The sequence below is a fragment of the Sphaerodactylus townsendi genome, linkage group LG01 (assembly GCF_021028975.2).
Source record: "Sphaerodactylus townsendi isolate TG3544 linkage group LG01, MPM_Stown_v2.3, whole genome shotgun sequence".
NCBI lineage: Eukaryota > Metazoa > Chordata > Lepidosauria > Squamata > Sphaerodactylidae > Sphaerodactylus > Sphaerodactylus townsendi.
In genome coordinates this window covers 6750692-6775640 of record NC_059425.1, presented here as the reverse complement: position 1 = coordinate 6775640, position 24949 = coordinate 6750692, and the positions used below count along the sequence as shown (strand labels likewise).

The following is a 24949-nucleotide window of genomic DNA, read 5'->3' as shown; positions in this document are numbered from 1 at the left end:
GGGCGGGAAACGAATACACGCAGGCGTAGGCTGCCACGCACGCCGGTGCACCTCCTGCTAGGCTGCTTCAAGTTCTGCGCGCTACTGCTGAGGAGCGGAGGAGGGGCGTAACTAAGGCAAAAATCACGTGGCAAAATCACCAATTAGTAACCCCCTCTCGGCACACACAAATAATTAGTAACCTACTCTCGGGAACCTGTGAGAACCTGCTGGATCCCACCTCTGCGGCCTAGGGGCTGAGCAGAGAGCGAGCAGGCACACACCCAGTGGTGGGATTCAGCTGGTTTGCACCAGTTCAGCAGAATCGGTAGCTATTTTTTGGGGGTAGTATGGCCAATTGGCTGAATGAATCTCACCACCCCAGGGGAAGGGGAGTAACAGGGCTGGAAGAGAGCGGCCAGGTGACCATGAAGCGTTTTAAAGAGGCAGGTGGGGAAAGCAAAAGGAAAACCACAGCAAAGAATTTTACTACAGACCATTGTCAGAGACCAGTTTTCTAGAGAAGTTGTGCAGGTTTGTTAGTGGTTTGCCGCTATGCCATTCTTCTTTTTCTTCTGTGAAAGGGTGACCTTAGACCAGTTCACTCTTTTGGGCCCCTTCCGCACATGCAGAATAATGCGCATTCAATCCACTTCCACAATTGTTTGCAAGTGGATTTTGCTATTCCGCACAGTAAAATCCAGCTTCAAAATGCATCGAAAGTGGATTGAAAGTGCATTATTCTGCAGGTGCAGAAAGGGCCTGGGCCTAACCTACCTCACAGGGTGGTTGTACGGAGACAATGGAGGAAAGGAAGAACCACGCCTGCCGCTCTTAATTCTCCAAAGGAAGAGAGGGCTAAAAATGAGATGGAGATTCGGCCTGAAACTTCTGTTCAATGTGAAGTCACCAGACTGGAATTTGACTGGACCTGACCCAGAGGCATGAATAATTGTGCCAAATAGCAGGGGGGAAAAATCTGACCTAAAATGAGGACCAAAAAACAATCGCCCCGTATCGTAAGCGTGGAGCGTCCAAAATATACTTCCGATTTTCCCTTCCGATTCTGTCTACAAATGTTTCCGGGGTCTTAACCCCTTGCATAAGCAATATCATTGTACATTCACAAAGAGGAGAGCTTTCCAAGAAAACCAGTCATTTAATAGTGACATGCTCGCACAAGTGTGCAGTAAAGTAAACTAAGCTCCGCTGTGGAATGCTTTTCTCCTCCTCGCAACCCCCTCGAAAGGCCCGGGATCTGGAACGCAGCCTAAAACACAGCGGCTGCCGCAGCTGCAAGTCGGTCTCAAAGGGAACGCTGGAAGAAAGAAATTATTTCCATATTTCTGTGGGGTGCCTCTGCAAGAGAGCTGGATGAGCCCGAGTAGAACCGGGCAGGGGACGAAGGCGTGAAGCGTCGGAGGCCGAAGCCACAACGCTTCTTGGCTGGCAGAAAGTAAGTTTGGAAGCAGTTTGCTTTCTTTTTCGAACGTTGCATGGGAGTGCGGCCTGGCCAGATAAATTTGGTGTAAAGGTGAGGAAGAATGAAAACAATTTTGCTCCCATCTGGTAAGGGGAAGCCTTGACGATCTGTGTGAGGCCTACTTGGTGGTCCTGTTTCGACAGAGTGCCTTGGGACTTGGAGATCCCCTGGGACAGAGGTGGGATCCAGCAGGTACTCACAGGTTCCCGAGAGTAGGTTACTAATTATTTGTGTGTGTTGAGAGGGGGTTACTAATTGGTGATTTTTGCCTTAGTTACGCCCCTCCTCTCAGCAGTAGCGCGCAGAACTTGAAGAAGAAGAAGAGTTTGGATTTATATCCCCCCTTTCTCTCCTGCAGGAGACTCAAAGGGGCTTACAATCTCCTAGCCCTTCCCCCCTCACAACAAACACCCTGTGAGGTAGGTGGGGCTGAGAGAGCTCCGAGAAGCTGTGACTAGCCCAAGGTCACCCAGCTGGCGTGTGTGGGAGTGCACAGGCTAATCTGAATTCCCCAGATAAGCCTCCACAGCTCAGGCAGCAGAGCTGGGAATCAAACCCGGTTCCTCCAGATTAGATACACGAGCTCTTAACCTCCTACGCCACTGCTGCTCTCTGAAGCAGTCTAGCAGGAGGTGCACCGGCGTGAGTGGCAGCCTGCGCCTGCGTGCATTTGTTTCCTGCCCAAGGACCGGCGCAGCAGCTGCGTCCTTGCCACAGCCCTGCCCAGGAATGCCCCACCCCCGGAATGCCTGGCCACACCCCCGTCATGCCCCGCCCAGTCCCATTGGCGCTACGCCACAGTTTGAATCCCACCACCATGGGAACCCGTTACTAAAAATTTTTTGGATCCCACCACTGCCCTGGGATTACAGTTAATCCGCAGATTACCAAGATTCGTTCCCGTGGAGAAAAAGGATGCTTTGGAGGGTGAAAATGGCATCGTACTCCACTGGGGTCCCTGTCATGAATCTGGCAACCCAACTCTCCATCCCCCAGCAGTGGCTGAGGAGACCTGGCAACCTTCCATGAACGAAAAGTTGCCTCCTCCGTAAATGACTGCTTTCGCCTCGGTCAGCACAACCTGTAAATTGAGTTTCCAGGAGTAACAGTCAGTGGACAGTGCGGTTTAGTGGTTAGAGTGCCAGACTAGGATCTGGGAGACCTGGGTTTGAATCCTCACCTTGTCCCAGAAGGTGACTGGGTGACCTTGGACCAGTCACACATTCTTGGCCTAACCCACCTCTCAGGGTTGTTGTGAGCGTGAAACAGAGGCGAGGAGAATGCTGTGAGCTGTTTCGGGCCCTCACCGTGTAAGAAAGGTGGGATAAAAGCGAAGCAAGCAAGCAAATAAGCAAACAAATAAATACATAAGGGAAGAAAAACACCTCAGGTTTAAGAGGAGATGAGGTTGCTTACAAATTCTCACAAAACTGAAGAATTTGAAAGCAATTCTGATGCCATGTAGGCCATTTTTCATATCGTGTTCTCTGACCTCGTTGACACTGGGCAACTGTGCCAGCTGGTTGGATTTAAACACTCCTGTTTCACTTTGCCTTGCAAAAAACAAAGCGCACAGTCTATTCTTTCTGTTTCAACCGTGCCTGTTAAAAGTCTCTCGCAAACTGAATGGCAACGTTACGCAGTTAGCCCCTTCCGCACATGCAGCGTAATGCACTTTCAATCCACTTTCAATGCACTTTGCAGCTGGATTTTACCGTGCGGAATAGCAAAATTCACTTGTAAACAATTGTGAAAGTGGATTGAAAGTGCATTATTCTGCATGTGCAGAAGGGACCATAGTGTTTTCAAACTGAACATGGCAACTAGTGGGGGGTTGGGGGCAGTGGTGGGATCCAAAAATTTTAGTAACAGGTTCCCATGGTGGTGGGATTCAAACAGTGGCGTAGCGCTAATGGGGCTGGGCGGGGCACGACGGGGGCGTGGCTGGGCATTCTGGGGGTGGGGCATTAATAATTTCTCTGTTACTGTAAAAAAAAAAGTTCCTAATTTTTAGCTGGTATCTTTCTGTCCATAACTTAAACTCATTGTAGCAAGTCCTATCGTCTACTGCCAACAGAAACAACTACTTCTCCTCTAATTGACTGCCTGTCAAATACTTAATACTTTCAAATAGTTAATTTTGTTTCTAGAAATCAAAAGAAGGATACTTTCCTTAAACAAGGAACTTTACCCTATTTCTAAAACATGTTTTTAAAACAGCCCAACAGGGATAATTATCCCGTTTTCTACCTTTGCTAACCAGCCACATAGGAAACAACAGGATTTTATGATTTTTGGACCTAATGGAATTTCTAATGGAAAAGCAGAGCCAATTAGTAACCCCCTCTCGGCACATGTAACCTCAGCTTGTGGGTTCTGTGGGGCAGAACTTGGAATGAGTTTGCAACAACAAATTTTAAAAACAAAATGGTTTACTTTCTTAACATATAACATCTAACATCAACATTTAACATCACATTTCAAGGTCCTGTTCAGGTTGCATTTTCAAGTCCTTATATTTACGGTCTACTGATACTGCCAGGTCCAATTCTTCTTTGCAAGTGGGTTGGCTCCTGAAGACTCCAAGGGCTTGATGAACAGGATTCAACATGATGAAGGTTTCCAGGAGAACTTTCACCCATTACAAACATAAAAAGAAACCCTGAAACAATAAACTCCAACATTTACAACATAGCAAAAATAAACGACCAGCTTCCCAGTAGTTCCCAACAATATTGCAGTTACCTTAACAAGGTGTTAAGGGCTTATACAAACCAAGGTCCGAGTCTGGCAGCCTTGTCTCCTCCAACTACATGAGGTCAGCAGCCTCTTGCTGCTTTGGGTCTCCACCCCTTTCTGGGTCAACCATTCTGAGCATGGGGGTTACACACACACAAATAATTAGTAACCTACTCTCGGGAACTGGTGAGAACCTGCTGGATCCCACCTCTGGTTGAGGGGTAGGAACAAGGAGGCGGGCATGTCATCTTGGTAACGCCACAGATATCAATATGTCATTCCCAGGTACAACCCGGAAGTGATAATCGGTAGCAGGATGCACAACCGGCCACAGAACGGCTGTTGTGGCTTATCGTCGGTCACGAAATTAAGATCTTTGCGTTGTGGCTGCAGTTATTGCCAAAACAATGTTGTTTTTTTTTAAAAAATCAGCACCACTAATCAATTGTCAAATGGCCGATCAGAAGGCTTGTCAGGGTCAGACTGGCAATTGCTTGTGCCGTGAGGTGGCATGCAAATTAGCCCGGGAAAAAGAGCTACGTCTTGCACCGATGCATAAAGATGCCCCAGGGTGCATTGAGGTGGTTGAAATTTTCAAATTAATTAACTCTTTGGCACTGGCAGGCAGAACGTAGCAATTCCTGCTCTTGGGCATGTCTTTCCTTCGCCTCTTTGATTGCCAGTGAAGATTCTGTGTGTTATTGAAGGCCGTCTTGGCAGGAATTAACTGGATGTTGTGGTTCTTCTGGGTCACGTGGCCGTGGTCTGCTAGTTTTTGTTCCTAAATTTTGCCCACATCTGTGGCTGGCATCTTCAGAGGCACGTCACGGTGAGATGTGTTTCTCTCCATGGCCCAGAGAGCAAAACAGTGCCATGGGAGAGAAACTGTGCCTCAGAGAGAAATACAAAATGGAGGCCAGGAATGATTTTGAGGGGGGTGAATGTGGACGAATGGGAGGGAAGATCAAAAATGTTTTGCAAATGTTTTCAGGGACTTGTGTAGACAAAGCCACAAACAAAAGCTGCTTTATACTAAATGACACAGTCTCTTTTAAATCTCCAACAATAAGCAACTTACAGTGCACACCATACAATGTATATTATGTTTCAGTCTAAGAACATAAGAACATAAGAAAGAGCCTGCTGGATCAGACCAGAGTCCATCTAGTCCAGCACTCTGCTACTCGCAGACCCCACCAGATACCTTTGGGAGCTCACATGTGAAAGCAATGGCCTTCTGTTGCTACTGCTGCTGTTGCTCCCGAGCACCTGGTCTGCTAAGGCACTTGCAATCTCAGATCAAGGAGTGTCAAGATTGGTAGCCATAGATCGACTTCTCCTCCATAAATCTGTCCAAGCCCCTTTTAAAGCTATCCAGGTTAGTGGCCATCACCACCTCCTGTGGCAGCATATTCCAAACACCAATCATGCGTTGCGTGAAGAAGTGTTTCCTTTTATTAGTTCTTCCCCCAGCATTTTCAATGTATACCCCCTGGTTTTAGTATTGTGAGAAAGAGAGAAAAATTTCTCTCCGTTAACATTTTCTATCCCATGCATAATTGTATAGACTTCAGTCATATCCCCCTTCAGACGTCTCCTCTCCAAACTAAAGAGTCCCAAACGCTGCAGCCTCTCCTCATAAGGAAGGTGCTCCAATCCCTCAATCATCCTCGTTGCCCTTCTCTGCACTTTTTCTATCTCTTCGATAGCCTTTTTGAGATGTGGCGACCAGAACTGAACACAGTACTCCAAGTGCGGTCGCACCACTGCTTTATATAAGGGCATGACAATCTTTGCAGTTTTATTCTCAATTCCTTTCCTAATTATCCCCAGCATAGAGTTTGCCTTTTTCACAGCTGCCATGCATTGAGTTGACATTCTGAGTAAAATCCTCTGTTTCAGTATAGTGTGATATTTAGTATAATATCGAAGCCCCTTTTGTTATAGTGGTAAGGAATTGCTAGATGTAAGATAGTAGTGGTATTTGTGCTATTTGCCAGCTGAATGATATGAACATCACCTTAATACCCTCAACAGTTTTGGAGCAGAGAGATCTTTTTAAAAAACTGCACACAAACTGAGGAAGTGTGGAGATACAAAAATGGCATCACTTTGCTCCTAAAAGCATGCCAATAATCTCTGCCAATCTAGATGCTTACTCTTGGAAATTCCCAAATGTTGTCACACGCTTGCAGTTTTTATTTCTGCTCAACAGATGGCAGCAGAGAGCCAATATAGACGTGGCATTCCCCCTCTTGTCTGCTCCCCACAGAAATCTTGTACAGGACGGATGCTTAAAATAAAGCAGGATAGGAGAGGGGAAAGTATTTTAGGCACTGATCTCGTGGCTTCCTGTCAGACTTTCGTGCAGATAAAAAGTTCCTGGGTGGGGCTGGTATCGGATTGTCCCTGCTGGAAGTCTGCGCAGGAGGAATTTTAAACAACTGCTCCTAACTCCTGTAGTGAGCAGTAGTAACCTCAGACGGCCGCAAGAGGCTGAAAGCTCTCGGAGAGCCAGCAAATCTGACACAGCCTCTGACATTTAAAAACGAAATCTTTCTTAAACTGAAGATGCTTGGAAATTTAAATTGTGGCTCGAGATTTATGGACGAAGATTGATGGACCAAGAAAGTGGCTCGAGATTTATGGAGAAAGTGTTTATACAAAACAACGTGCAAAGATCTTAAAAAATGGAGCCTCCCACCCAAGTCCTAGCCAGGGCTGACCTTGCATAGCTTCCAAGATCTGCTGAAATTGTGCTATCCAGGTGAGGATAAAGCCCTCTTCCAAATTCTGGTGGTGGAAAGTAACATCAATATCTCTATATATAAAAAGCGAACCGTGACTTTGTTAGTCATGCCCTAACGCCGAAACGGCTGGACAGATCGCCCCCAAATTTTCACATGACGTTCCTCCCTGTTCTGGGCAGGTAATCGGACCTTCAGATCACCAAAAGTCCATACCTGAGCCAGGTAAAACGTCTTTTTCCTGGCGCACCAGGCCATGAAGCTGGCTGTGTTTAACTGTCACCCTTAGAATGTCCGTGCAGCCTGCCTGTCTGTGGCCTGAGGGCTTAGGATGTTCCCGCAGATGGGCAGAGAGAAGCAGTGGAAACAGTAAATAGGTAATACCTAGGTAGATACTGAAAGGTGGGAAGTCTGAAACACATGGGCCACACTTTGCCGTAGGAGACGCGTCAAGTGGGGTTCCCCCCCTCACACGCAGGTAACTTTCACTCTCTGTACCTCGCCCACTGCTACCACACAACACACATCCAGCTCATCCTCACACTCCTCACTCTGCCCTCCCTCACATCCAACCATCTCTTACCCACTTCCTCACCCATATTTGCCACAGCTCCCTTTTACTAAAAGCTGCAGCTGGAGTTTGCCTTTTCTCTTCTAAGAAAATCACGCTGGAGATGGGGAAGCTTAACCAACTACTACTGGCTCCTCAGCTTCTTTTGCACGGTGGCTCCTTAAGAACCCAGGGAGCTGGCCCCTCGGATCTGAGCGCCTCACCTCCCTGGCCTCTGCTGCCTGCCTGGGATAGCCTCACTTGCTCCCAAGTGTTCTGCCTTTACTCCAAGCCATAGGCACTTCACTGTGCTTGTCAACCAGACCTTCATGGACAGCGGGATTACGCACTCTGGACACAAGTTCCGCTTTGGTGGAATGGAAAGGGTTACACTTATACTTAAAAAAAAAAAGACACCACCATATAACAATGTGAATTGAAAAGGGAAAGAGGGATTCCATTTGACCACCCCAAAAGGCTATGCTGGGGATCATTGGACCTGCATGGACATCTGTGTGGGTTGTGGACTGTGATGAGAAGGACAATTGCCACAGCAACGCGTGGCCGGGCCCTGCTAGTTATATATGTGCGTGTATGTATGCAGCTGATTTCTGGCAATGCTGTAGGACAAGAGATATTCAGAGCTGGTTTGCCATTAAGAACATAAGAACATAAGAACAAGCCAGCTGGATCAGACCAGAGTCCATCTAGTCCATCTCTCTTCCGCATAGTGACCCTGGCATTCCTGGCAGGTCTTTCATCCTAATACTAAGCAGCTTAGCTTCTGAGATCTGACAAGATAAGGCCAACTGTGCCACCTAGGTCAGGGCAGTCATGCCATAAGGAAACCTTGATCTGCCGTTCTGTTTGAACCAAGCCATTCAAAGCAAACTGGGTTGGCCCCACCCAAAAGAATAAAGACACGCCAGGTGAACAAATACAGCGACCAGCGGGAGAACAACGCCAACTCTCAGAACGCTCTACTGTTCACTGGAAAGGCCAGGTTCTTCAAATAAAAGATCAGAAGGAGACTCCTCTATGAAATGGCTCAGTCAATATTTCTCACCGCGTTAAATGGTATTAACTGGGCTTAAACATGCCTTTTCCAGATCACTGTTTTGGATTGTAGCTGGCTGAAATTATCCATTAACTTTACATTTAGAGAGGGAAGTTAAATGTTCGGACCTGGATGGGTTAGGGGTTAGGGTTAGGGTTAGTCAGCCCTGGCTAGTGCTTGGGTGGGAGACCACCAAGGGAGCCAGGCAGTTACAAACCACCTCCATTCATCTCTTGCCTTTGCTTGGAGAGTCAAGGGTAACCCCATCTCTTCAGATCTCTGAAACTCAGCAGAGTCAGTCGTGGCTAGTCCTTGGGTGGGAGACCACCAAGGGAGCCAGCCAATGACAAACCACCTCCACTCATCTCTTGCCTTTGCTTGGATAGTCAAGGGTAACCCCATCTCTTCAGATCTCTGAAACTCAGCAGAGTCAGTCGTGGCTAGTCCTTGGGTGGGAGACCACCAAGGGAGCCAGCCAATGACAAACCACCTCCACTCATCTCTTGCCTTTGCTTGGATAGTCAAGGGCAAGGGTCTGCAACCCGTGGCTCTCCAGATGTTCATGGACTACACTTGGTTATGCTGGCAGGGGCTGATGGGATTTGTAGTCCATGAACATCTGGAGAGCCGCAGGTTGCAGACCCCTGGTCAAGGGTAACCCCATCTCTTAAGATCACCAAAGCTCAGCAGAGTCAGCCCTGGTTAGTCCTTGGGTGGAAGACCACCAAGGGAGCCAGGCAATGACAAACCACCTCCATTCATCTCTTGCCTTTGCTTGGAGAGTCAAGGATAACCCCATCTCGTCAGGTCTCCAAAGCTAAGCAGAGTCAGCCCTGGTTAGTCCTTGGGTGGGAGACCACCAAGGGAGCCAGGCAATGACAAACCACCTCCATTCATCTCTTGCCTTTGTTTGGATAGTCAAGGATAACCCCATCTCTTCAGATCTCCAAAGCTCAGCAGAGTCAGCCCTGGTTAGTCCTTGGATGGGAGACCACCAAGGAAATCCAGGGATCCTAAGCAGAGACAGGCAATGGCAAACCACCTCTGAATATCTCTTATCTTAAAAATCTCATGGGGTAATCGTAAATCAGCTGAGATCTACTGGTTCTTTCTACCACCGCCCCAAATGTCAAGCATCTTTGCATCCAAAAAAGCAATTGCATTTTCTAGGGGTTACAAAATTACTGGATGAGTGCAAACACTTAGAAATGATATGACAGAGGCGTAGCTAGGGAAAATGGAGCCGGGTGCAAAATATGAGTTTCATGCCCCCCCCCCCCCCATGGCCAACCGCTGTGATGCTGGAATCTACCCCCAAGCAGCATCACTTTTAATAGTGTTTAAGCTAGGGAGCCCAGATTCTCCTTTTAAATCCACCTTAAAGGGAGAATCTGGGGTCCCCAGTTAAAACAGCATTGAAAGTGATGCTGTTTTGGGGTGGATTCTCCCCCACCCTGAAACAGCATCACTTTCAATGTTTAAACTGGGGACCTCAGATTCTCCCTTTCAATCTATGCCGAAGGAGGTGGATTTAAAAGGAGAATCTGGGGAAATTTGGAGGGTGCCTGCTGTCAGGGGTGCAATTGTTAAGCTAGCAGCACCAAAATTTCAGGGTATCTTTGGGAGACTCTCCTGATGATACCACCCAGGTTTGGTGAAGTTTGGTTCAGGGGGTCGACAGTTATGGACCCTCAAAAGTGTAGCTGCCATCTCCTAATAGCTCCCATTGGAAACAATGGGGGATGGGGGCACCCCTTTGGGAGTCCATAACTTTGGACTCCCTGAACCAAACCTCAGCTACCTTGGGTGTTATCATCAGGAGAGTATCCCAAAAAATCTCTGAAATTTTGGTGCTGCTAGCTTAAAAACTGCACCCCCTGCAAGCCAACAACTGAAAAACCACTAAAAATACCAAAAAACACAAACGAAACTGCAATTTTTGTGCCTCCCACAAGGGGGTGCCCGGTGCAACGCCCCCCCCCCCCCCGCCCCCGGTAGCTTCGCCTCTGTGATACGATGGTCTTGCTGTTATTTCTGATTTCCACCAGTTCTCCTTCAACCCTGTATGTGCTGCTTGCGATCATACTCTGGTGGGACTGAAGCAATTTGTAGCTATTCAGTGCACTACGTGTCTGTGTTTGGAAAAAAAACACGATGGGGGGAGGGGGAGGAAGAGTGCAACTCAGTGACTCTGTCCCTGGCCAAGGCACATTTGGGGGAACATATACTTACAAGCTACATAATTATATAGGTGTGGCTTTTTGGGGGGTACTTCCTGCACTGGGGCAGAGCACGTGAGTCAGAAAAACCCTGGAGAATTTGCTTTTAAACAGATAGTATTATTAACTTTATTTAATGCAGTCAATACAAATAGCAAACATAAATCCTGCAGAGGATGAAAACGAGTTGACCACAATCATACCACCATCACACCACGTTCTTAGTTGATAGTTCCATGGGAATGTCAACTCAATGCATGGCAGCTGTGAAAAAGGCAAACTCTATGCTGGGGATAATTAGTCAGGAATTGATAATAAAACTGCAAAGATTGTCATGCCCTTATATAAAGCCGTGGTGTGACCGCACGGAGTACTGTGTCCAGTTCTGGTCGCCGCATCTCAAAAAGGCTATCGAAGAGATAGAAAAAGTGCAGAGAAGGGCAACGAGGATGATTGAGGGACTGGAGCACCTTCCTTATGAGGAGAGGCTGCAGCGTTTGGGACTCTTTAGTTTGGAGAGGAGACGTCTGAAGGGGGATATGATTGAAGTCCATAAAATTATGCATGGGATAGAAAATGTAAACAGAGATAATTTTTTCTCTCTTTCTCACAATACTAGAACCAGGGGGCATCCATTGAAAATGCTGGGGGGGGGGGGGAGAATTAGGACTAATAAAAGGAAACACTTCTCCACACAACGTGTGATTGGTGTTTGGAACATGCTGCCACAGGAGGTGGTGATGGCCACTCACCTTGATAGCTTTAAAAAGGGCTTGGACAGATTTATGGAGGAGAAGTCAATTTATGGCTACCAATCTTGATCCTCCTTGATGTGAGATTGCAAATGCCTTAACAGACCAGGTGATTGAGAGCAACAGCCGCAGAAGGCCATTGCTTTCACATCCTGCACGTGAGCTTCTAAAGGCACCTGGTGGGCCACTGCGAGTAGCAGAGTGCTGGACTAGATGGACTCTGGTCTGATCCAGCTGGCTAGTTCTTATGTTCTTATGTTCCTGATTCACTGTGGAGGCGTGGTAGAGAACTGTTTGCTGTGATGCCACCATTATTTCACCGTGGACAGAAGGGGGCGGCTAGGGAAAAAGATGGTTAAGACGTGACTCTCTCCTCCTGCGTTTTATCTGCTCGCTACCTTGAAAGAAAATGACTGGCTCAAAGTTACTGGGAAGCCTCATGGTTGCATGGGAATTTGAACACAAAATCGCTCACCACTTTACCACATCAGGACCCTGGGGGGACGGAGGGGAGGGCCCCGTCATTTGGTCATGGCCCACCCACCCTGGGAGGAGGGGGAGGGGGCCATCATCTCATCTCACCTCGTACCTTCGGGACCGCATTACTCCATATGTCCCTACTAGGCCTCTGAGCTCAGCAGAGGCCAATCTGCTGGTAGTCCCTGGCCCCTCAATGATGCAGCTGGCCTCCACACAGGCCAGGGCCTTTACAGCCCTTGCCCCTCCAGCTGTCCGGGCCCTGCGGGATCTTGGTGAGTTCCGCAGGGCCTGTAAGACGGAGTTGTTCCGCCGGGCTTTTGGAGTGTCCAAACGCTGATAGGTGCCCCCTCCTCTTCCTCTTCTTCACCTCTGGGTCCCTTACCACCTATGGGACCCGCCTCTCCCCCCCCCCCTTTTGGGAGGGTTTTAATGAGGGTTATTGCGGACATTGTTTGTTACTGATCGCTGCGTTTTAAATTGTTTTAATGTATTTAAGGGTTATTGTATATATGTGATTTATGTTGTTCACTGCCCAGAGCCCTTCGGGGGTAGGGCGGCATACAAAACCCAATCAATCAATCAATCAATCAATCAATCAATCAATCAATCAATCAATCAATCAATCAATCAATCAATCAATCAATCAATCAATCAATCAGTAAACAAGTAAACAAACAAACAAATAAAGGCCCACCCACTCTGGGGGGACGGCGTTAAACAGTAACGCAATTCTGCAGGAAAGAGTGGCTACCAACCAGTGGCAATTCCAGTCCTCAGAAAACACATTCTGGCTCATTCCGCACATGCAGAATAACGCACTTTCAAACTGCTTTCAGTGCTCTTTGAAGCTGTGCGGAATAGCAAAATCCACTTGCCAACAGTTGTGAAAATTTTCCATAAGGACTCCCAGTTTTGTCTGCGCTAGCAACACTAATTTTTTTTTTACCACTTGCTGATTAACAACCTAGGTAAAATTGGATCTGCAGTGGCGTAGGAGGTTAAGAGCTCGTGTATCTAATCTGGAGGAACCGGGTTTGATTCCCAGCTCTGCCACCTGAGCTGTGGAGGTTTATCTGGGGAATTCAGATTAGCCTGTGCACTCCCACACATGCCAGCTGGGTGACCTTGGGCTAGTCACAGCTTCTCAGAGCTCTCTCAGCCCCACCTACCTCACAGGGTGTTTGTTGTGAGGGGGGAAGGGCAAGGAGATTGTAAGCCCCTTTGAGTCTCCTACAGGAGAGAAAGGGGGGATATAAATCCAAACTCTGCTTCTTCTTCTTCTTTGCAGTTTTCTGTTCCATCTCTACATGCTGTTTTGCCAAGCTAATGTTTTAATTAGTACTTACACAAGTTTACATCACAAAGGACACAAAAAAGAAACGCAGGAAAACCAAGTACATTTTCCATAAGGACTCCCAGTTTTGTCTGCGCTAGTAACACTAAAATATTTTAACCACTTGCTGATTTAACAACCTAGGTAAAATTGGATCTTTAGTGCTACTACAAATAAAAAAAAAACCCACTTTTCTCTGTGGGCTCTTACTTTAATAAACCCTAACCTTCAAAACCACATACAATCAGTTTCCCCCCTGTTTTATCCAAATAACCTTTCAAGGCTTTCCAATTATCCAAAAAATTCTTTTCTTAAATTAACAAGTCAATGCCAGCTCTATTACCTTCACTTTTCCACTTGCAGGTGTAACCCCCATGCTCAGAATGGGTTGACCCAGTAAGGGGTGGAGACTCAAAGCAGCAAGAGGCTGCAGCAGACCTCATGTAGTTGGAGGAGACAAGGCTACCAGACTTGGACCTTGGTTGTATAAGCCCTTAACACCTTGTTAAGGGTTTCTTTTTGTGGTTGTAATGGGTGAGAGTTCTCCTGGAAACCTTCATCATGTTGAATCCTGTTCATCAAGCCCTTGGAGTCTTCAGGAGCCAACCCACTTGCAAAGAAGAATTGGACTTGGCAGTATCAGTAGACTGTAAATATAAGGACTTGAAAATGCAACCTGAACAGGACCTTGAAGTGTGATGTTAAATGTTGATGTTATATGTTAAGAAAGTGAACCATTTTGTTTTTAAAAATTGTTGTTGCAAACTCATTCCAGGTTCTGCCCCACAGAACCCACAGTTACAGGTTACACAGGCATAGCTGGAGTTTTCCATTTCTGCGCAAAGAGTATTCATGCTGCTATTGTCATATGTAAAAATGAAGTTCCGTGTTTTCTTTCCAGAGATTCTTTGCACCGTTTTGTAACTTCAGCCCTTGCCAAAGTTTTTTTAAGTTATGCACCATGGGGGGGCTGTAATAGAGGCAGGAAGGATACGCTGCTTGCCTCTGAGCATCAAATTTCCAAATTGGCTAACAATCAAAACTTCATTTCATTTTCAATCCCTTCAACCAAAGGTTGGCAGGATCATAAATAAAAAAGGGCACGACAATAAAACAAGAAATACCAAGATCATTTTCAAACACGTGCAGGGAATCTGGCTGCATTTCTAAGCCCGTCCGCATCGTTTGAAAATGACAGTTTCACAATAATATAATTACGGGAGCACAAGGCAGCAGTTCACGTTTCTCACCACAGGGAACTCTAGTGAGCATAAGAACATAAGAACATAAGAACAAGCCAGCTGGATCAGACCAGAGTCCATCTAGTCCAGCTCTCTGCTACTCGCAGTGGCCCACCAGGTGCTTTTGGGAGCTCACATGCAGGAGGTGAAAGAAATGGCCTTCTGCTGCTGCTGCTGCTCCCGAGCACCTGGACTGTTAAGGCATTTGCGATCTCAGATCAAAGAGGATCAAGATTGGTCGCCATAGATCGACTTCTCCTCCATAAATCTGTCCAAGCCCCTTTTAAAGCTATCCAGGTTAGTGGCCATCACCACCTCCTGTTGCAGCAGGAGGATGGATAGGGAAGACGCCGCTTGTTTGCCTCTGAGCATTTGCAGAGAGCAATCTGAAATTTTGCAGATCTTCTCTTCCGACCCCGAAAAAGCCTCTGGACACCTGAAAAGAAAGAAAATACACGGTTTCTGGAAGAAAAAAACTAGGTAAGGAGGAATTAAAATAATCGCTCTTAACTATGCTACTCAGTGATAGAGCGCCTGTTTTGCGTACAACAGGTTCCATCCTCTATCTCCAGTGTCTCCAGTTAAAAGATCCCAGTAGCAGGTGCTGACAAAGACCTTTCTCTGGCAGGGATCCTGGAAAGCGGTTGCCAGTCAGAGTAGACAATACTAAGTTGGCCAGAATTATACTCTGACTCGCAGTTTCTGCCAAAACATCATCAATAGCTTGTTTGTTTCCCTTTGTCTGTTTAACCAGGGACGGGGAACTTGGCCTGAACCTGAAGTGAACTCACACAACAAAGCGAGAAGAAACCAGGAAAGAAAATCCATTCATCCCTATTGGGTATCTGGACAGGAAGGGCTGGCTTTCCTGCTGTTTTGTGGATGGCGCCGCATCCTCCATTTCCACTCGAGGCCTGCTCGGAGGGATGACCGCACCTTCAACACAGAGTTAAGTAAATTACTCTGAGCATCTGGACTTTCTCCTAGCAAACAGAAAGGGGCAGCTCTGGACTGGACGTTGAAAACGCACACAGAAAACGGCCTTCGGAACCCAGGACCGGCTGTGACAGGTAAACGATTATTTTCCAAACCCCAACGCCTCTATCTCTACCAACAGATTGATCAAAGCTTCTTGCTATGGAGAAAGGGCGGCAAAGCATGTGAGTCCAAGTTTGGGATCAATATAGGGCCGATTTTTTCCTCTTTCTTGGATCTGACGACCCCTGTTGTGATCCCTCCTGCAGGCTCACAGGAATGACAGAAGGCAGGAGAAGCAACATGGGAATTTCCTGGTTTATGTACTGTTTGCACAAGGGTGTCCTCGACCCAGGGGTAAAGGGAACAATTCCTTCTGTGGGCTTGCTGGTGGGCAGAGTGGTTTGATGGTTAAGAGTGATGGACTCTGATCTGGAGATCTGGGTTTCATTCCCTGCTCCTCCCCATAAAGCTTGCTGGGTGACCTTGGGCCAGTCACAATTCTCTCCCAATGCTCTCAGCCCCACCTATTTCACGAGGTGCCTGTTGCAGAGAGAGGAGGGGAAAGGAGTTCGTAAGCCACCTTGAAACTGCTTAAAGGGGGAGAAAACTGGCGTATAAAAACCAGCTCCTCTTCCTATTCAAGTCATTCTAGGAAACAAGGACGCAAGAGTTTGAAGTCAAAGGTGGGGTGCTTTGAAGGTGTCCCAATAGGACTATCCCCAGTGATTAAACCAGTTTCCAGCAGAGGTTAGTTTGGAATCAGTTCTCCTGTTGAGCTTTAGGGACCAGGCAGAAACTCATAGATTACAAACTCTGAGTTCAGAAATGCCTGGAGATTTGGGGGGTGGGGGGAGTTAAGGAAGGGACCTCAGTGGGGTGCAATGCTACAGTATTCCCTTCTCCAAAGCAGCCATTTCCCCCAGAGGAACTGCGCCCTCTTGTTATTTATTTATTGAAACAGTGACTGCATGCCTTCCCACTCCCCCCCTTGGTTGTGAAGGTTAACAGATGTATTTACATGTGTATATGTGTACACGCGATCGCACGCGACGCGACGCGACGCACGCACGCATCGCCACGCGACGCACGCATCGCGCGACGCGACGCGACGCCATCGACGCGACGCGATCGCGATCGCACGCGACGCGATCGCACGCGATCGCACACCCCTCTGTTTTCCTGAAAATACCCCGAAAATAAGCCCTAGTATGATTTTTTGGGATTTTTGGAGGATGCTTGAAATATAAGCCCTACTCCAAAAATAAGCCCCAGTTACAGATTCCCCGGCGCAGTTGATCTGGTCATGTGGGGGTACAAAATCAATCAATCAATCAATCAATCAATCAATCAATCACTCACTCACTCACTCACTCACTCACTCACTCACTCACTCACTCACTCACTCACTCACTCACTCACTCACTCACTCACTCACTCACTCACTCACTCACTCACTCACTCACTCACTCACTCACTCACTCACTCACTCACTCACTCACTCACTCACTCACTCACTCACTCACTCACTCACTCACTCACTCTCTCTCTCTCTCTCTCTCTCTCTCTCTCTCTCTATCTATCTATCTATCTATCTATCTATCTATCTATCTATCTATCGATTTTGTGTGTGTGCCACTTTAAATAACAACAGCCATCTTGGTGAAGACCAGCCATTTTACCTCAGAAATCATAAGCAAAAGAACTTTACTTATACGGAGAGAAAAATATATATAAGCAAAGTAACACTTATATGTCAATACATTTACAGTTCATCATTTTGGTTACAATTTGGTTACCAATAACAAGCACAGTTTACAGTATTAAACTTCCAGTCAGAGGCTTTTACGTTGCTTTAGTTAACAGAACACTGACAACATCTTTCCTCAGTCAGAGAGCTGCAGTCTCCAACTGTCACTTTTAGAATGTTCGCTGAGCTCTCCCAGAATTCCGTGCCTGCTGCATGCCAGGCTGTCGGATCCAACAGGTTGAAGGCAGCTTACAACTAGAGGTCAATTGTGTTGGTAATTCTCTGGTAAGAGCTACCTTTGCATTATAAGCACGGTGTGCTGAGGCAAAACACAGAAGTGCTTCCTCAGGCATGCACGTGTTTGCTGGCAACAAAAAAAAAACTTGGAGCCAATTCATAGTTTCTAACTAGTAAGAGGAGGCTTTAATAGAAGAAGAAGAAGAAGAAGAAGAAGAAGAAGAAGAAGAGGAGGAGGAGGAGGAGGAGTTTGGATTTATATCCCCCCTTTCTCTCCTGTAGGAGACTCAAAGGGGCTTGCAATCTCCTTTCCTTTCCCCCCTCACAACAAACACTCTGTGATGTGGATGGGGCTGAGAGAGCTTAGTAGAACTGTGATTAGCCCAAGGTCACCCAGCTGGTGTGTGTGGGAGTGCACAGGCTAATCTGAATTCCCCAGATAAGCCTCCACAGCTCAAGCGGCAGAGCGGGGAATCAAACCCTGTTCCTCCAGATTGGAATTCACCTGCTCTTAACCGCTACGCCACTGCTGCTCTTAACCACTACGCCACTGCTAATTGGTGCACTCCATTCTGGATAGAAAAGTGGAGAGAGAGGTTCTCTATTTTAATCTATGTGGCTGGATGGTGAGAGATACAGTCTTCATCTGCATGAAGAAGAAGAAGAAAAGTTTGGATTTATATCCCCCCTTTCTCTCTTGCATGAGACTCAAAGGGGCTTACAATCTCCTTGCCCTTCCCCCCTCACAACAAACACCCTGTGAGGTAGGTGAGGCTGAGAGAGCTCCGAGAAGCTGTGACTAGCCCAAGGTCACCCAGCTGGCGTGTGTGGGAGTGCACAGGCTAATCTGAATTCCCCAGATCAGCCTCCACAGCTCAGGCGGCAGATCTGGGAATCAAACCTGGTTCCTCCAGATTAGATATATGAGCTCTTAACCTCCTATGCCACTGCTGCTCCAAAGAACTGTGAGAGAGCTCCAAAGAACTGTGACTAGCCTAAGGTCACCCAGCTGGCATGTGTTGGTGTACACAAGCTAATCTAGTTCCCCAGACTTGTGGTGGCTCATGTGGAGGTGCTAAATATATGCTCAGCATTATGTGGCTCCCCTCCCCTGCCGCAGTGCCGCAGTGCTTCCTTGAACCACATTTTAAAGCAGAGTTGTGTGTCTACACATCAGCAAAGAAGGATGCCTATCTCCATTCTTCCTGCAGGGGCGCCGGGAGCAGAGACGATGGCGAGTGAGCTCACAGAGCTGGAGGAGGCCATTGGGACGCTGGTGAAAAACTATGACAAGTACGCCACCAGAGGTTTCTTTTCGCGAAAGCGTGGGATCAGCAAGGACAGCTTTCAGAAGATGGTGAGCCAGGAGCTCCACCACGCCCTGATGGTGAGATGAGAGGCCAAGACAGGTGTACCATGCTAAAGTGGTGTCCAAGGCAAGCTCCGGGCACCATCCACACCCACTCCTCCCACCCCACAATTGTGCCTGAGACAGTGGCGAAGCTACAAGGGGACCGGTGGGTGTGCCCCGTGCACCGGGCGCATGCCTGGGGAGGCGTAGAAAATTGCCCCAGGCCCCTCCCCCTTTCCCTCTCCCCCTCCGTGGTGCCCCCTCGAGTAGCCTTCCCTCCTTCCCACACTTGCTTTCCATTTTCATGATTTTCAGGCTGCAAAAGGCCTGTTCACAGTAAAAACCCTGGAGGACCATCATTGTTATTCCCAGGGAGCATCCTTGGGGCTCACAAGGTCTCCTGGGAAGTATAGTTCCCATCAGACCTTTTTACTGAGAACAGGCCTTTTGCAGCCTGAAAAAGTTCTCAAAAAGGAAAGGAACTAAGGTAAGTGTGGGAAGGGGGGGACGTTGCGGGGGGGGCGTTTGCGGGGGGGGGGAGAAAATATAAAATGCACACCAGGCGCAGTTTGGCCCAGCTACGCCTCTGGCCTGAGAGCCTCCCTAGTCACTCACCCCACCACCATGGTGCTTCAGGAGCCCACAGGAATGCTGGGCTCGCCCTGGGCTCCACCGGGTGCCCTGGGTCCTGACATCATAGCCAGGTGCCCTGGTCATTGGCGGAGGAGTCTTGAAGTTTGGCATGCATATGGCATGTGGGGGCCGCAGATGGAGGCTGCTCCAAAGAAGTGGCTGACTAAGTGGCCAGTGAGCGGGCGTGCAGTGGGCAGATGACTTGCTTCTGGGGGGGGGAGGGCAGGGGGATTGCCCCATGTCCCCCACATGTGATATGTTAGAGTGGCGCCCGGGTCACCTGATCCCTCTGGTACCCCTAAATCCACTGTTGGATCGAAGGCTTTGGATGCAGATGGGATGGTAGATCCAAATCTCCGACTAAAGCAGGGGTCCCCAAACTACGGCCCGGGGGCCAAATGTGGCCCCCTGAAGGCATTTATCCGGCCCGCCAGGCATGGCGGCGATGGCTCCATTCATGTGCAGTGGGGGCTCGAGGGAGAGGAGGAACCGGCCCCAACAGCTGTTGATTGCAATTACATGATGGCACCCCCAAATCTCCATGAATTTTCTGACCCAGAGTTGGAAACCTTACATGTGGCAACGCCTGCTCCGCCCTTCCCTCTCAGCTATTCCATGTGTTGCTCTCAGGCTTTCTGTTCCGCCTCACTCCCATTGGCATCAGCCAGGCTGGCGAATCGCTCACTGGCTGCTAGGGAGGAAAGAACCCAGGAAGATACCTGATCTGGGGTTAGATGGAATGCTTCATTGGGAAAGTTCTGCTTTTTTTTTACAGGGGAAGGTATTCCACAGCCTCCCCAACAATATTTGGAGCCCACCCTGTACTTGACATACTTTGGTCACTGTTCTAAAAATAGACCATGACAGAAAGGCTGAAAGGTGAAATCAAACATTTTACAATCATTTGTGCATAGGAATTGGTTCATAGTTTTTTTTAGTCCGGCCCTCCAACAGTCTGAGGGACAGTGAACTAGCCCCCTGTTTAAAAAGTTTGGGGACCCCTGGACTAAAGCAATAATCAGTGGGGTTAAGACAGGGCAGCGCAGGCGTAGCTACCATGGGGACATCCGGAGACAAGTGCCCCGGGCGCCACGTTGTAGCGGGCGCAAAAATTGCAGGTTCGTTTGTGGCTTTCTGTATTTTTTTACTGTTTTTTCAATTTTGGCCTGCAGGGGGCGCAGTTTTTAGGCTAGTGGCACCAAAATTTCAGGCTATCGTCAGGTGACTCTCCTGATGATACCAGCAAAACTCAGATTTTGTCCCGGGCTCCATTTTCCCTAGCTATGCCACTGCAGGGCAGGTGTCTGTACTGAGGTGGGGCAGGGGCTGTGACCCCAAGCTTCTGATTGGGCCCACAGAGTTTCCCAGCTGTTCATTCCCCCCAGCCATTTAAAACCCCACTCGTTTTGGTTTTCATTCCAGCTTTTTGTGAGGCTCAGAAGGAGCTTTTGGGCATTTCTGTTATTTAGTTTTCAAGTGGATACACATGTCTATAAACACGTGAACAACCCTACTTAATATCTTCACAATCCTATGTTTGCCTGTATCCCGGGTTGCTAAGTCCCCAGAGGAGTTGGGGAATTCCCAGCCCTGAGCTCCCTTTTTCACTTTGGGGTTTCTCCCTGTCAGCTCCCTCAGTTCTACTCACTCTGACCAGAAGACTGATTAGCTCTGTTCCAAGAAACTGGGCTAGGAATTCTTCTAGAAGTAAATCCCCTTCCTGGCTAGATTTCAGGACCCTCTCTCTCCCAACGCTCTCACCTCCCACCAAAATTAAAGGTTTCTCCCAGACACTAAAACAGTGATGGCGAACCTATGGCACGGGTGCCAGAGGTGGCACTCAGAGCCCTCTCTGTGGGCACGCACAAACAGAGTCCCCCCCCCACATCTAGGCTGGCCTGGGCCGCTGGGCTTGATTATTAGCATTAAACCTAAGACCTAGTTTTGGGGAAGCAGTGGAGGTAACCCTGTTAAGTGCTGTTAAACCCCACTGATTTTCATGCGAAGAACTAAAGCGTGATCCTTTACCTGGGAGTAAGCTCGGTTGCTGGCAATGGGGCTTGTTTCTAAACCCTCCTAGGGTCATGATTCACCCGTTGGAAGAGTTGCACAGTTGCTTCAAAGCAAAGCCACCGACTACCACCAAGCTTGCTCCTGAGTAACGCATGCCTCGGAGCCAACCGTTTTTTCCTAAACTAAAAACTCAGTATTCAGGTTAAATTGCCGTGTTGGCACTTTGCGATAAACAAGTAGGTTTTGGGTTGCCATTTAGGCACTCGGTCTCGAAAAGGTTCGCCATCACTGCACTAAAACGTGTCTGCTGTCCCTGCAACTCAGAGTGGAACATGTCCAATTCTTGCCTGAAGTTCCAACTCTTCCTAAAAGCCACCTTCTCACCGCCTGTCACTCACACTCTCAGGCTCCGTTAGAGTTTAACACTTTATAGTCCAGCTTTTCTGTCTCTGCCAGCTGATAGACCAGGGGTAGGGAACCTGCGGCTCTCCAGATGTTCAGGAACTACAATTCCCATCAGCCCCTGTCAGCATGGCCAATTGGCCATGCTGGCAGGGGCTGATGGGAATTGTAGTTCCTGAACATCTGGAGAGCCGCAGGTTCCCTACCCCTGTGATAGACCCCCCCCAAGTGATATCATGCCCGTCACACACCACCTCACCCATGCCTGAAACTCTCCCACAAATTACCAAGCTCAGCATGGCAACCCTACATAAATTACATGTTTGCTTTTACAGATAAGTGTACTTGACTTGCTGCGATGTTTTTGTTTGGCCATAAAAAATATCTCCAGAAATAAGTGGGGGCAGGTTTTTCCCAGCACTTCAGCAGGTAGCTGTCATTATTGCTAGACATAAAGCAGGGGTCACTAGGGGAGTCAGGAGGGGAGGTAGTGGTGAATTTCCAGTGTTTATTTATTTAATTTATTGATTAATTGAACTTATAGGCCGCCTCATCCCCGAAGGGCTCGGCGCGGCTCACAATACGGCTGTTCTACCGGACAGCAATCAACAGCATAAAATCAACAACATAAAACACTGAACCCATTCAAACCTATGCAGCGATTACAAACAGCAGAGAGCTGTAAATTAAGACAACCAAGGTTTTTTATAAAACAGAAGTTGTTTAAAAACAGGCGCCCGATCTCAGGCTAAAAAGAAAGGGAGGGAGTAGGCCGGGCCCGCGATGGAATCCATAAATCAGGCCCAACCGTAATAAAAGATGGAACCCGGCAGCCTCAGTTTCAGTGGGGGGCGGCAGAACCACGGCCGGCCCCTCCAAAAGCCCGGTGGAATAGCTCTGTCTTGCAGGCCCTGCGGAACTCACCAAGGTCCCGCAGGGCTTGGACAGCTGGAGGTAGAGCATTCCACCAGGCAGGGGCCAGAGCTGTAAAGGCTCTGGCCCGGGCCGAGGCCAGCCGTATCATCGTGGGGCTAGGGGTCACCAGCAGTTCTGCTGCTGCCAAACGCAGTGGCCTATGTGGGACATAAGGGGTGATGTGGTCCCGCAGGTATGAGGGCCCCATGCCGCGTAAGGCCTTAAAGGTCAATACCAGCACCTTGTTGGGCAGGGGTTGGACTAGATGACCCTTGAGGTCCCTTCCAGCTTTTTTTGCTTCTGCGTTTTCACCATTCCTGTCCTATCTTTCCACCTCCAGCACACTGAGGACAAGCAGGCGATTGACGATCTGAGGCAAACCTATGATAAGAATCAAGACGGGCTGATCCGTTTTCACGAGTACTGGACTTTAATGGGCAGTATTGCCATGTCACACTTGTCCACGATGGAAGAGCCGGAGAAGGACGACTCGTAGCAGTGAGCAAAAGGAAACCAATGTCTCATCTGCTCGCGCCCCTTCTAGACTTACTGTTTTGCCGGCCCCAAAACAATCCAACCACTGATGTCTTTCTAGCTCCCCCTGCTGGCTGAACCTGGTCCTACATGTATCATCTGCCTCCTTTCCTGAGGTTCTTCCTGACTGTGTCGTAAAGTCTAACTCAGAGGAGGCTGGGAATGGGAACTTGCTCCCTCTTCTGGACTATACTGGGGGATACGGCAACTGGGTGAGGTTTTGTTTTGGGTTAATAATTCAGGGGAGCACAGCATCTTTGGAACATTATTTGAATAAAATCTAGAGTTGACTCAAAGTGTCTTTGTCCTCTGGGAGAATCCATCTTCTCAATATTCCTTTAACCTCGGCTGCTTGGTATCTTCTCACTACTCCAAAAGAAGTGTCACATGTCTTTTGGAATGGGAGCTCACCATGAGGCACCACTTGTATGGACTCTTCTTCTCATGGCTGCATGCTAAGATGTGCTAATGACCCTGACTAATATCAGCAACTCATCTGGGGAAAAAAATAGATGTGCATGCAGTTCTTAGATGTGTCCAGTAGAGGGTAGCAAAAAGTCTTTAAGATGTGCAGTTCTTCGATGTATCCAGTAGAGGGTAGCAAAAGGTCTTTAAGACGTGCAGTTCTTCGATGTATCCAGTAGAGGGTAGCAAAAGGTCTTTAAGACGTGCAGTTCTTCGATGTATCTACTAGAGCAGCCATTCTCAATCAGGGTACTGTGGTACCCTGGGGTGCCGTGAGCATGTCCCAGGGGTACCACGGCAACACTACCGCCCCCCTTCATTTTGTGGTGTCTCCCACCGGCGCCAGCAAGGACATGGAACTGGCCCATGGGGCAGGGGCTGCCACAAGGTCAGCAGCCACCCCCCCAGTGCTTCCCTTCACCCTGGGAGGGGAAGGTGGGGTGTGTGGCAAGCAGGGGCAATGGGAGGGGAAGGTGGGGGGTGGCGGCAGGGGTACCGTGAGATATGAAGAGTGAGGTCAAGGGTACCCTGACCTCGAAAAGGTTGGGAAACACTGTACTAGAGGGTAGCAAAAGGTCTTTAAGATGTGCAGTTCTTCGATGTATCCAGTAGAGGGTAGCAAAAAGTCTTTAAGACGTGCAGTTCTTCGATGTATCCAGTAGAGGGTAGCAAAAGGTCTTTCAGACGTGCAGTTCTTCGATGTATCCAGTAGAGGGTAGCAAATGTTCTGTAAGACATGAATCACGCTGCTGTCCTATTTTAGGTGTGTACTCCTGCAGTGAGCAGCAGCAATCACTGGGGGGCAGCAACAGGCAACTGAAGGTTGTGGAATGACCAGTGTTCACACTCAATTCTGAGATGGCCTCCAGCAGTAGAAAGTATTTAAAATGAGAGCAAACAACAACCCAGCTACGAAAATCCACTTCCTCTCAACGGTTTTGCTAGTTCCCCAATCAGAAATACGTGGAGGCTGGTTTGGGTACTTATTGGAGTGGGCGTGAATGTGAGAGAAAGGAAGGCACTCTACACATCCTCAGAAACATCTGTTGCACAGAGACAGGGTGGCCAGCTGTAGCTTGTGAAATTCCTCAAGA

General features: G+C 48.2%; 1 protein-coding gene across 1 annotated transcript; it reads left to right on the top strand.

Annotated features, from left to right (window-relative positions):
* The first annotated feature begins 1114 nt into the window (after positions 1-1114).
* Positions 1115-23686, top strand: LOC125440307 (protein S100-A16-like). Its single transcript, XM_048510064.1, has 4 exons — positions 1115-1435; positions 15335-15650; positions 18754-18929; positions 23197-23686. Exons 3-4 carry the CDS (start codon positions 18774-18776, stop codon positions 23350-23352), a joined length of 312 nt encoding a protein of 103 aa, XP_048366021.1. The 5' UTR covers positions 1115-1435; positions 15335-15650; positions 18754-18773; the 3' UTR covers positions 23353-23686.
* Positions 23687-24949: the final 1263 nt, after the last annotated feature.